The following is a 14,450-nucleotide window of genomic DNA, read 5'->3' on the forward strand; positions in this document are numbered from 1 at the left end:
ATATAGAGGCCAGTGTAGCTAGAATGGTAGAGGACAAGGGGCCAGATACTTATTCTAAGTATGGGAGGGTTTTGAGCAATAAAGCAGCATGGGCTGACTTAGGTTTTAAAAGTATCACACAGGCTTCTGAATAGAGACTACACTGTCAGGTTATTCCAGCAGTCTGTGCAGAGGTGGGGACGGCATGGGCTAGCGAAAAAGTCAAGGAGCTGGTGAGGAGCAATCAGATTGAGGTCTATGTCGATAATAGAACAGTTAAGGTTTGTTGACGAATTTATGCACAGATTAGACAGAGTGAAGAGTAAAGGTAACCCAAGGTTTTCGGATGAGCAAATTAATCGAAGAAAGTGCTATACATGGATCTGGGGAAATATGGGTTTGAGGGACAGAGGTTGCAGTTAGAGATATAAATGTGGAAATGCTGAGAGGTGATACTTGAAGTTTTGGTAGCAGATAATGTCACCTAGGGAGGCAGTATAAGAAGAGAAGTCCAAGGGTTGAACACTGGGGCTTTAACATTTAAAGGTTGAGACGAGGAAGAGGATACAGCAGAGACGACTTGAAGAATGGCTGCTGATAGAGAACCAAGAGAGTATGGTACCTGGGAAAGAAGATAAGAGGGTACTTCACCAATCGGATGCCTTCTGGTTAACTAGAGGCCTTTCCACTTAAGAATACACAAACATTAAGAGATGTTGGGGAAGTGATTGCTTCATCTTATCCTTTCTAATTCATATTTCTACAATTTTAAAAGTATGTTTAAATCCAAGAAAAAATGAAATAAGAAAAGTTATAATCTTATCACTATTTTATGTTATTTTTATTGGCATTAAGTAATTAGTTTGAAGAAAGAACTTGTATATTGATATCAATATTTATCAATAAGTATGTATATATGATATATATATATATGAATGGTCTTCAATATTGACTAAACTTTTGTATGTCTTAGAAATACTGCTTTGTTGAAATTTTAGTAACTGGTAATTGTCTTGCAGTAATTGGTGTGCAGTTGTCATATTTCAGTGTTTTTTGATGCTCTAATACACATCTAAAATGGTTAACGTGACTTTTTAGATATTATTATGCATATTATTAAAATCATAATAGACTAATAAGACAATTTTAAGATACTGAGTTATTCACTGACACATAAGAATAAATATACATTTTTCAAAAGTTTTAAATTTTATAGTATTTTAATGTAAAAGAAAATGTACCAAGAAATAATATATGCACATTAATTATAGATATGTTAAAACCATCTTGAAGTTTTTTATCATGTTTTCACAACAATAAATAATAGCCCAGTTACCTATAATTCAGTTTGTCGAAACCTATTACTAGAGGACTTTATTTGTAAGGTTAGAAAACTGGTACAACAGAAAACTCAATAAGCAGCTTAGACAAGACAGATGTCTTTTTCTTTTACATAAACATAACACTCCTGGAAGTGGTACTGTGATTTTTATGGATCTAAGTCCTTCTGTTTTGTTGTTCTGCTGTCATTTTAACACCCACCTTCAGCCTCATGATCTGGGACGGCTGAGTGATTCAGTTGAGCTGTTGCATCTGCATTCCAGTAAGCTGGAGGTAAAGGAGAGGGACGATCTTCCCTTCCAAGGGTGCTTCGCAGAAACTTCACATACCAATTTTGTTTTACATCCCATTGTCCAGATCTTAGACACACAGGCACATTTAACTACAAGGAAGGCTCGGAAATTTATTTTTTCACTCTGGGCAGTCCTACGTCTGCCCGTTTGGGCGTCATAGCATTGACTGGAACAGGTGTTAATCTACAGCTGCCAGCTGGTGCCACAGGCCTTTTAGACAACAGGGAGGAATTGGTGTTACTATAGTGTGGCCTTTTTGTGGGTTTTTTTTTTTCTCTTTTAAAGTATAAGTTATCTAATATGCTACGTAATCATTCTATAACTTTTTTAATGGATGATTTACCTTACAACCGACCATACATCCTTTTCCCCAGATTGTTATTAGCTAGGAAGTCATAGAAGAGAGTGACTAAGAGTAGGGCGCTAATCTGCCTGCATGGAATCCTACCAGTGCTACCTGCTGGTGGTGTAACCTTGGGCAAGCTGTTAAACTTTCTGTGGCAAAGGTTATCTTCAGCTGGGAGGATAACACTACCTAGCTCACAGGACTGTTGCGAGGTTTAAATAATTGGTTTCAAAGAACTTAGAAAATGAAATGAACTTAGAAATGGCTCATCGTTAAGCCCTCCAGTGTTGTTACTGTCAATTGACAGATTCTTAATGAAGTAATTTTAATACTATTCCATGTAAAATATAACTGTAAAATTTAACACGTAAAGATGCACTAATATTTCACTGTGGTAGAGGGAAAGTAATTGGATAACTTTAAAATGAGCCTAAATTGCTTATTTAGTTCTGAGTATTTTATTAGTTATACGGAGAGGTTTTCTTCTTTGGAGAATTATATTTTAGAACATATTTGCAAATAGGTATTTGTTGTTTGAAGTTTCCACCTAAGGTGTGCCTTTTAAGTCCATTCAGAGCCAAGAAGTGAAAAGATTATTAGTAATGAAAATTTCCTGTTACCTGTGTCTTGGGATAAATAAAGTGAACAATGAAATTGTTGGAGGATCATTATGTGGCCATTCAAAGCTGAGGGTCCTTTGCAGTGGAGCTAGGCTTACAGCTCTTCGTAGTTTACTTCCCTTGGCAGTCTTGCTTGAACCCCTGCACTTGGTTAAACACCCCTCTGTGCTTTTTATATGGCATACTCTGCATAACTCTTTTTCACACTTGGCAGAGTTTATTGAAATTGTGTATTTGTGTCTGTCTCCCCTACCACTTCATAAGCAGAGATTGTATCTCACTCATCTTTGTATCCTACACTGTCAGTATACAAACAAGCTGTAATGAACTTGTTACACTGAACAGAGCAATGCAGGTTGCCACTTTTGTAGGGATTTTAATTTTCAATCTCAATGAGTAACAGTGATTTTTTTTTCATAGCCTTAAATCAGTCTCTAAATTTGGTCGTCTGCAACAAGAAAAATAGGCCCATTTCCAAAATAAACTATGATCCTTCAAACAAAGTAATGTTCCATGCTGTTGAGATCCAGTTAAGAAAGGTCTGCTTCCTAACTCTTTATATCTTGTGCCTTTTGTACACACTCTCCTGTTTTTCACTCCATACTAAAGTATCACGACAATGAACTTATTTGTATGTTTTTAGAGTATGACAGCTATATTTAAGAGCTAATTTAGTTAACCAGTATGCTGCATGAAACTCAGGAGTAGGTGGTGGTAAATTGTTCTTTGAAGGACAGAAACATTTATTTTGTTTAACTATGTTGAGTCTGAAAATAAAATGTGCTATAGTTAAATTAGAGCCCAGATGAAGTGTGTTTGTATGTATAGGTGTATATATACATGCTTTGTGTGTGTGTATACATATATATATAATGTGTGTGTATATATGCACATTATCCATCTATATTTTAATGTCAAAATTGGATTATCTTTGCCACTTGCTCTTGTACTAGTAGATGATCAAATTCTTTAACTTCATAATTAAAGCCAATAGACAGTCTCTTTTGTATGCGATATTTGGATACAATAAAGGACCCTTAGAGTATACAGTACTTGATGAAGTGGTAAAGGTAGATGCAGTTAATCTGAATTCCTTATTAATTATGTCACATCCATTCAGATATTTATTGGTCACCCTTCTGCTGTCAATGCATTATATGCTATCATAGTGTCTTTTGAAGGGCTATGCTGAAAGTTGCTAAACTGCAGTCTCACAGATACTTAATTTTTAGTAGTTTTCTAAGTGGATTTTAATGTGTCTTTCTAATATTCTATCAGAGAGGCAGGCATTAGAGAAAAATCCTATATTTTAATGGACTAAAAACAATGATCATCCTCACTGTTGACATTTAGTCAAACAAATTTTATGATGTAAAACTGCTGGATAAACCACAGTATGTTTGTGCATCCCTTTTTTCTCTTCCACAGCAGTATATACTACTGTTGTCCTTTCTGCATTTAGTATATACAAAACTCTTCAATGAAAAATAACTCAAAGGAGATACTATGCTCTTAAGCTTTATTATTTTCATTTTTTATAGTTTTATTTTTAAGTCATTTCTAGACTTTGAATGAGCGTAAATTTCCAGTATCATTTGCAATAAAACAATTAAGATGTTTTTATTAAACTCCTTTATTTAAGTACAACTTGTAAAATCATACTGAATTCAGTGGCAAGTTGTGATGAGTTTTTGCTGCTTATTTTTTATTTTAATATTTTGGTGGGGTTTTTATTTAAGGATGTGTCTTTCCTTCAAATTTTAGATACCTGTAGAGAGAATTACAAACAGCTTCGAAAATACTTTTTAAACTTTCACATCCTATGTTATCCTATAATATCCTATAATATATCCTATATTAAGTTTGAAAGACTAGGATACCTACATTCTTTTCATATTTTAAAAAATAAGCTTTATTCTGTAAGCATTGCTCTCATGTCACATTGTGCTCTTATAATCTAAGACTAAAGTTAACTGTTTTTTGTTTTTGTTTTCAACTTTCAGAGATAGTTTTAGTAAATATACTTTGTGCTAAACAGTAATTTTTATTCCTTAAGAACTGAACTGTTCTCAGTAATATTCTCCTCCTTACCCCCTTTCCCTTTTTTGCTTTTCACATAGTTCTATAATCTTTCAAACTTCCCTTTCCTGTCTTTTTAAAGGTCGATTGAACTATCCACATCCAGGAACTGACAATCTGTTGATGTTAAATGGTAAGTTTTATAAAAACATTTTGTTTCCAATTGATTTATATAAATAAAAATGATTGAATACATGTTTCTCTAAGCCTTCTCCATACACACAAGTTAATCATTTTATAAGTAGGAAAACAAAGCTACAACTCTTCCTGTACAAAAGGCAGAATTACAAGTTTGAGTGTATTCTCACTGGCAGAGTAACCACTGAAGTGTATTTGTGACAGTATGATTTAATTCAGTGACCATAGACTTTGGAGACAGTTCTGAGTTTGAATATTGGCTTTCTAGTTTGCTTTATTACCTTGGTCAAGTAACTTCTGTGAGCCTTAGTTTCCCTTCTGTGAAATAGTAACAATCTCAAAGTTCATTATGAGAATTAAATGAGATGCTGTTTGCAAAGTACATAGAATGTGTTACTTAGTAGAGCACCTGTGTTTATGTTCAACTAAGGAATATACTGGTGACTGTAGAAATATGGGAGTCACAGTAACTTAATTTTTCCTAGCTGTAAAGTTTACACAGTGAATTTCACTCTGGTGAAAAATAGACTTTCATTAAATTCCTTTCTATCTTTTGAACAAAGATTGTATTCAACTAAAGCTTTGTTGAAGAAAGATGGCAATGAAGTTGACGAACAAAGGCTGAAAAAAAGGCCAGTGGAAAGCTAGACCATGTGAACTCTAGTGTTAAGTAAAAACTAGTATTAAGGAAAGATAAAAAGATAGGAATTAAGTCCAGGCTACCTAGGAGATTGTCAAGATAGATGGGATTTTGGAATTAGAGAAAGGTTGAAGCAGAGCATTAAGTGAGGTGATTGATTGGTTCATTCAACATTTGACTCTTTTGTATTGAGTTTCCTACCACATGCTATCCTAGTCTAAGCAGTGGATTATCGATTAGTGAGGATCTTCAAGGATGGTTAGAGGTAGAATTGTCAGGGTGCTAACAGTGGGGCCAGACTGTGTATACATGGCTGAAGCCATGTTCAGGCTAGACCTTACAGTGGTCTAGTAGTCCACATATATGAATTCAGGGAATTACAGTGTTTCCATAGACCTTAACCAGAAAGGCAGTGGAAATTACATTCCAGGACTTCTTCGTCAACTTTTTTTCTACCATGGAATTAAAAAACCATATTGTTTGAGTAGCTAGCTGGTCTCTGAACTCTAAATCTATGACTAAAAATTATATTGCTGAAATTAAGTTTACAAACAAAATAGATTGTAAGTTTTATTATTCTCATGGCTTGATTTATAAAATAATTATAGCTTTGGGTAATGATAAGTTATTTATATATGGATCCTAACTTCCTTAGATTCTTTTCTTTTGCAACATTCTGTGTGGTAAAGATAGATCATTCACATTTCTATTTTAACTTCTAAAAAAAAGCAGTTCAGTTGAAAAATTTGAATTAACATGTTTCACGTATTCTATTAAAATCCATCTGAAGGAAAGTACTGTATGAGATAATTTGTTAGATCATTCACAGATGTTCTTAGACTGCTGAATACATAGTAAAGTAGGATGATTCAGAAGTATATTGTAATCACAATAGAATGTGTCTTTTGTGTGAGTAAAGAACTTAGTAGCCACACTGTTTTTACAGCTTATACTTTTGGTTACGCTAAACATTATTAAACTAATTGATTTCATCAGTTGCCTAAAGCCCTTATAAATAATCTAGGTGTTAGGTTGAAAGTGATTCATCACGTAGTAGACACAAGCATATTTTGTTTCAGGCAAGAGTTGCATCTTGTGGACAAATCTGCTTTTTTTTTTTATTAGGTGAGCATTTTTCACAGTCTGTCACTTTAGTGCTACAGTGCGTACTCAGTACTGTATGGAAGCCATCCTAGAAATTCTGAACTTCTGGCAAAGGACTGGGGGGGAAATGATAATGAAACTAGAACATCAATATGTGTTTAGGTCAGTGGAAAGAATTTGATCCAAAGAGAAAAAAAATATGTTGCTTATTTGGGATCGTTGGTTAAGAGGGAAAGCAAGAAGCAGAAAATTAGATATATTTATAGGGTAAGGAAATATTTGAATATTAAAGATTTAGATAATTTTTTGTAGACATCAAGGTTATTGAAGACAAAAATGGAAATAAGTGATATTTATATAAAACCTCTGCCTATACTAATTATTAAATATTATTGACTGAAGAAATTGTCGCATCTCAGTACATAGACTTGCTTTTTAAATTGTTTTATAGTATGTCACAGATTTGACTATTAGGCAGTTGATTAAGTTCTATTACTTAACCAACAAGCATAGCTAATATTAACTTTGAAAACCAATATTGGTAATAAATTATACGTTAGTATTTTTGTGTGTGTGTGTGGTGGTTTAGTAGTAGTACATGGTGATTGGTACCACAGACTATGGACCAAGGTTATCTGGGTTTAAACCCAAGTTTGCTATTTCTAGCTGTGTGACCTTGGGCAGCTTACCTAACTTCCCTTGGACTCAGAGTCCTCATGTGTAAAAGAGAGACAGCATGCTACCTGCCTCCGGAGGTCGTTGTGAGAAGTGAGTGAATTTATTCATGTAAAGTCTTTAGAACAGTTCCTGAAAGTGAAAGTTAGTTGTGGCAATGTGTGATGAACAGTGACTAAAATGACTCTGAAAGAATAAAAATCATGTCCCGTCAATAGCTGATAAGAGTTGGATCTGTTTGGAGAATATAAAATTAAGAAAAGACATAACTGATATTTTCAACTATTTGAAAATATGAAGGCTGCTCTGTATAGTGAACAAAGGAGGTTTGTTTTATATTGTTTCAGAAAGCCAAGCTAGAACCATGTGGAAGAAGCTGTATAGGGACAAAATTATAGTCAGTAAAATAAATTGACTTCGCAAGCAGCGTTTCCTAACGTGTGGTACATTTGCCCCTTCTGGTACCCAAGGTGATTTTTGATGGTGCACAAACACACATTAAAATAAACACAGGACTATTACAGTTTAAGAACATTCCTTAGAAAATACAGAATTGGCAGAAATCTGTGATATTACAGTGGTGCTAGACTTGAATCCATTTAAAAAGAAGAATATATAAATATGAGTATAGTTGTCATGAAGATAAGGCAAACATTGTAAAGGTTTTGTGAATCTACCTTCCTGGTTAATTAGCATTATGGTTGAATGTGTAAATATTTATTTAAGGGATAAACAAGGAATGGAGTAAAGGTCAGGAAGTTAGTTAAACTAGGTAAAACTACGAAGTACCCCTGGCAGATGCTTTAACTCTGAGCCTCTGTTTACTGAGATATAAAAAAAATGAGTTATAATCCCACATTTTTAAGTCTCATGAAATTGTTAAAAAATTATTTTGAATTTTTAACAAAAAAATGCCATAAAAATATAACTGCAGATAAGCTTTTACTGTTGAACAGATTGTGTTCTTCAATTCAATTTGAAATCTAGTGGAATTGGCTAGGGGACACTGCCACTTTTGAATAATTCTAATGCCGTAGAAGAATCCATATTTAACATCCAGAAGCACTTTCAGGAAGCCACGTTATTATATAAGAATGAGTAGATTGTCTGAAAACCAAAGGTTTTACTGTCTGTTAGAATGACAGCTTTAATGTTTATATTTCTAAGCGTATAAATCTTAAACTTTTTATTATCAATAATAAAAAAATAAATAAATAATTACAAAGATTTCCGTAATAGTAAGGAAGAATACAAAATGAGGTATCATTTGAGTATTTGTTTCTATTTCTGTATAGGGATAACTGTACTCTCTTCATATGTCACCCAAGGGAAATTAGTACATATAATTTTTTTGAAAAGGGGTACAGAGCAGAAGTATGGGGGTTAGTATTAGCAAGCTGATTTGAAATGCACATTTGTTGTGATTAGCCACACACAGCCATGTTTGTAATCAAGAACTTGCTCTGCTTTGCGGGGAAGTTATGTGTATCTTTTAATTAAGATACTCAGTACTCAGTAATGAAATTGTATTAAGTATATAAAGTCATGAAAATAGGAAATATGAGTATACAATCAGTTCTTTTTTTATCCTGATGTAAGTGAAGTAGATAATAGCAGATTTATTTTGGATCTTGAAAAGAATTACGATTTGGGGAGTGTATCTCCTTACTTTTGGCTTTTTAGAGTGAAAAGAATGTCTTTGGTTTCACCGTTAAAGAACTTTAACCTTTAAATATTTCTAGTTGATTTGATATGTTTACCTATCCCTTCCTACAGCTGAAGTAATTCAGGTACCACAACTGTAGCTAAGAGTCAATACCTCAGGGCACAAAGGTCTTAATGTTAGAATGTTAGAATCATCCTATTTCTTTTTTAGTAGCTGTGAGTTGGAACCTAAATAAGATCATTTGTAACGCAGGACCAAACTGTAAAGTCAGTTGTATAGGAAAGGTTTTCAGGCTTTTCTCACATTCTTATTTCCTCCATTAAAAAAAAAAAAAATGTATACATAAGTATAAATGTATATAATATATATTTTAACACACATGCACATATATATATTTACATATGTATGTTAAATAGCCAATTCTTCACTTTTTTATAATGCTTTAAAAAATTTATGTACCTGAAATTTAATATTCTAAATATAGTATTTTTATATAATAATTTAATTTTGATTAAAGCATAATGAATACTAGTAATTTAATGATTTTCTTTTCTCACTGAGGATTTCTGATAATTCTGATTCATAGTTATGGTGGAACATATACCTGAAATTCACATAGAAATACTGGTAGAAAAGTGAGCACACACACCACTGTTAAGCATGATGGTAGCAGATTGGTTATTTTCATGACAGGGACTAGGAAATGTTTCACATGGTTTAGCTTCATCTGCAGTCAGATCTATTTTTGGTTATGTAGAGACTTGGAATCTGAGAGTTGTCCAAAAAATAAGCAGAATAACTCTTTGCAGGATTCTAAAATTCCTCAGGTATGAGATAGTTGGAGAAATTTTTTAAATAATGTGTTCAAGCCCAGGAATGAGATGAAACCTAAGATTCTGTGAACATTTGTACATATTTTCACTATTTTAGTATTGAATAGCCTCAGCTAAGAACGTAAACTGGTTATGAAGTCATTAATTTTCTCATTAGGTCATGAATTATGTTGCATATTATTACTTCATCATAATTCATACTTTAAGTTTGATGAAAGCAGTTTCATTTGCTTTATAAATGTTCGACCCTCTAAACCCTTGAATGAAATTCTCCAAAGCAGATTTATACTGGATTAATGCCATTAGATCAGGCCTAAGGATAAACAGGAAGCCCAACTTCTAAGACTTGTGCTGTAAAGTGTTTCTGGGCCTGTTGACCGTTTCTATGCTTAATACAACTATTAAGACTTCAGGGGAATTCATTCTTCTATAGCCTCTTCATATAGCTCCTTTTAAAATTCCTGCTGTCTGATTTTCCACAGCTGATCTCTCATCTCTTTAAGACACTGTTTTTTTTAAAGGCCTGTGTAAGTCTTAGAAGACCTAGACAACAGAATTCTAAATGCCACTTCTACCCCTACCCTCACCCTAAACTAATAAAGGTCAGGTAAGCTATACACACACACAAACACACACACACACACGCAGCAGCATATCAGCTAATACATAGTAGAATGGCAGAGATGCAAATGAAGTTATTTTATATAAAAGACTCTGATGTAACCCTTGTATTTATTGACTTATTCCTTAAATGTAGGTGGTAAAGAGTTGGCAAGTTTGTTTTTCCTCCCTTGTATTATCAGGTAACTAATGCTGTGTCCTCACCTTGTAGGCATACTTCTCTGTATTAAAGCCTTAGTATAAAATTAAAAATATATCTTGTAAAATCTCTATAATAGAATGTATTTAATGATGTGAAATGTTTTCTTTTTATCTTTAAATTTTATACTTTTGGAGAGACTTCATTTCTAACAACTTTTATTACATATTTTGATTTGAGATTTATTCAATATTAAATTTTTCCCAGGCCTAAAAAATTCTGTAACATGAATCAAGATCTTAATTTTGACAGTGGTTTTTTGGTTTACTGCCTTGATTTCATATGCTAATTACAGTAGAAATACTCATTGTATACTCAGATTTGGAGGAGGAGTTATTTTAAAACAAGTTGTGAATTTTATCAAACTGGTACTTTCTTATGAAAAATAAATTGCAGTATTTTTTTCTCCATAAGGAATTATGTAAACTGCTAGTAACATAGATGGAAATATTTCCTGCTTTATACTCTTACAATATTCAACAAATGTACTATTCTTCGATGATACTAATAATTTGTATCTGAATCCCTCCTACTCTGGAGGAAGAGACTTATAAACACTTAGACAGCCGTTATAAAATGTACCAAAAAGACTGAAAGCATTATTAGCTATAGTATATCAGTAATCATTTCTTCAGCTAAGCAAGTTTGAACATGGGTTGATATCTTTGCATTCTATCCATTTAAGCTCTACGGGCTTCAGAGGTTTAATACCGTTTACATCTTTTCACACTTCTATGTCTTCCAGTTACGTTTTCCATTCAGGGCTTGGTATAAGGTGAATAGGATCTGAATAGGTACTTGTTGAACAGTACATGCTATGTCACTCTTTGTGATAAGTAGAAAAATAAGGATTTAATTCAAGTGGTTTCTATTCATTGGGAAAATTGTTCAGAATGCCATTTAACCATAAAGTGTTACCTATTCCTATCCTGATCAGATGAAACAAATATTTATTAACACAAATGAGAATAAATTATGTATTTCCTATTAATTTCACAGTTTTTATGAAGTTCAGATGATACATATATAATAGAAGTGCTTTTTAAATATTAAACACCATGCAGATGTTATATGATGACATTGTGGTAGCTCGTAAAACAAAGTAGCACTAATTTCCAGATGCCCACATAGCTTTTCATATCATAAATATTTGTATATGTGGGCCTATTTTTAGTTCTGACATTTTACAATTTGTCCTTTGTTTACATGCAGCAAGGAGTTATGGGCGAAGACGAGGTAATTCATTTCTGTTTGCTATGGTATAACTGTTTCTAATTGGGTTTTACTGACCAATGTTATAATTAATTACCCCAGATTTATTATGCAATGTTTGGAAACTCACAAAAAAATTGCATTTTGATTTGAGCACTTGTCAAAGTTCTGAATCCTAAATATCTTAACCTTTAAAATACATTTTCATACTAATATGGTTATTTAATTTTTTTCATTTTAAACTGTCCAAATTTTAACTATTTTTTAAAGTTATTTGTGTATCTTTTAAAATAAACTTGCTATTTATAGTTTGCTTAAGAAATGTGTTTAATAAATACTAGTGAAAGTGACATGCAATATGATTTTTCTGCTTTCTCAATCTGTAACTGTCTTATCTATGGTGTATAATTTATAATTCTAGTTTATTAGTTTTGTGTTTGACCCAGGTAAAAATAACAAATACCAAGCATTATTGTTAACACTGATATATAGAAATCATGTTACTGATATTTCTCTGTCTTCCAAGAATACAGTCTTTTCTCCCTCCCTCTAACACCACGCACGCATGTGCACTCGCACACACACACTTTCTCTCTCCCGCAGAAGTCTTCCCCTCAGAGTTCTGATCTTAAGGAAAAAGCGAGGACTGTGTGACGGTGTACTATTCAGCTTCAGGAAAGCAGCTGACATTTTCTGGGCTTAAACTTTACTTATCTTTTCCATGCAAAAATTGAGGTAGGGAAAATAGATGAGATGATGGGATGAGAAGAAGCAAAAGTAACTTCACACCACTAGCTTACCCTCTAAGTGACCATTGATCATACTATTTATATAGTTGTTGTAAGTGCCAACCTAAATAAAAGGATTTTCCTTGACCCCTAAAATCTCCCTTGAGCCGTGGAAGAGAGACAGTGATAATAGTGCCTTTTGATAAAGCTTATATATGGCCAGTGCTTCGGTTTCTTTTTATCTTGTCGTGAGTGTGTTTCTTTGAAAACAGACAAGCAAAATCTTTTGTCACCATTGACCACAGAAACTAGTATTTGATATTTGTGAGTAGCATTTCCAGTTTTGTATTTCACATTGCTGGAATGTAACTTCATTTTTAGAATCTGATTTCTTCAAATACTTCTCTGAATCTCTTGGTTCTTTAGTTTTCTAACTAAAAAATTAGAGGATATAGAAACTCAAAACTTAGAACACTAAAGCTGAATAACTTGCCAAAAATTGTTATTAGCAATGAGAGAAAGGGGGGGTAAGTTGAAAATTTTAGTGCCTGTTTTCAGATCTATGGGTCATTAGTGATCTAATCCATAGATCTAAAATTTTCACTTTGCTGTTTTAATATGGAGCTTCAATTCTCTTGAAAAAAAATCCATTTACCAGTCTGTGATTTTTAGGTATTTTTGTAACTGTAGAGCAATTTAGGATTCTTTTCTTTTTACACACTTTTCATCTTTTAACCTTATTGATTTATACTTAATCTGCTTTGACATACTCCAATGTAAGTATCATGACTTACGGAGTTCTTAGGAGCAAAGTATAGGAAAGTCATGTTGTTTATCTTCTTTTATCTCAGTTCACCAATTGTAGACTGTGATTATACCATTAAGAAAAAGTGAAAAATTCTGCCTTTAGATAGGAAGTTGCTACTACTCATATACCTCTATCCTCTGGGAGCCATTAAGATTTCCTCTACTTTAGACCTGCCTCCCAGCATTGAAAGAAAGAAGACTTCTCACACGTGTTTAAGGCTTTCAGTAGAAGCCATCTTTAGGGCAGAACTGACAGTTGTCACACTTATTTGGCTCAGTATGGGGGGATAACACCTGAATTTTCCTCTCAAATTGTATGACATCCGTAACTTTTTGTTTGGTCCTCTGTGAATAGTAGGAATCTGCTTTTAAAATTTTGGATTTGATAGTCAGATGAAAAGTATACCCATTAGAAATAGCTATTGAGAGATTTTATTTGAATTTGAAAGTACTTTAACACACTAAGTAATGACATTAAAAAACACACACACACACATACCAAAGGAATGACTCAGAAAGGGCTAGAAGTAGCCTGGCTCTCCTCCTATTTTCTACTTATTTTTTTCTTCTTTCTATGCTAGATGTTATGAGTACCACACTGATAACCTTTTAACTGCCAAGGACCCTTTTATGGGTTTCATGTTTTAGATTTGGTCTGTCAAAGAAAGTCCATTTATTCATTTATTTAGTCATTTTTCTCTTCCAAAAAAAAAAAAAAACTCATACACATCAGATCTGTTGATGTGGATATGTCACACTGAGTTGACATATTTTTTGCCAAAAAGTAAGACATTTCTCTTTGTGGTGGGTGGACAGTATTATTTTCCCAAGGCATTTTGACTTTATAGTCCAGTTTAGGAAGAACTATTTTTTTCTTTTTACTCTTGTCACCTTTGACTTAACTTTAAGTCCAGGCACAGAGTAGCTGTTTTCATTTAAAAGATTTCCTGCATGACTATAATAAAATCAAATTACTACCAAAATGAATTTATGTATTTTAGTATCCTTAATAATGTCAATATAAGAACTTTAAACCAAACTGGCTGTAGATATTAATATATGAAATATACCTTAGAAATAACCAAAATTTAGTTATACTGAAAGTAGTTAAGAAAAAAAGATTTCTTTCCCTGCTTTTCAGTTGGAACCTGCCCCTACTCCTATGTATC

General features: G+C 33.0%; 1 protein-coding gene across 11 annotated transcripts in view; it reads left to right on the forward strand.

The window, feature by feature from the left end:
- The window catches only part of CPEB2 (cytoplasmic polyadenylation element binding protein 2), a 67,655-nt gene that overhangs the window by 24,328 nt on the left and 28,877 nt on the right, over nucleotides 1-14,450 (forward strand). For 4 of the 11 annotated variants that reach the window (XM_032494232.1, XM_032494208.1, XM_032494238.1 and 1 more), the window contains 2 exons: nucleotides 4,741-4,791; nucleotides 11,747-11,770. The exons of 3 other annotated variants lie outside the window; for them this stretch is intronic. In XM_032494232.1, the coding sequence (XP_032350123.1) occupies nucleotides 4,741-4,791; nucleotides 11,747-11,770 (75 nt within the window). The remainder of the gene's footprint in view (nucleotides 1-4,740; nucleotides 4,792-11,746; nucleotides 11,771-14,450) is intronic. 4 more of the 11 variants (XM_032494241.1, XM_032494217.1, XM_032494247.1 and 1 more) reach the window with 1 other exon arrangement.

Source organism: Camelus ferus, chromosome 2 (genome assembly GCF_009834535.1).
Source record: "Camelus ferus isolate YT-003-E chromosome 2, BCGSAC_Cfer_1.0, whole genome shotgun sequence".
Classification (NCBI taxonomy): domain Eukaryota; kingdom Metazoa; phylum Chordata; class Mammalia; order Artiodactyla; family Camelidae; genus Camelus; species Camelus ferus.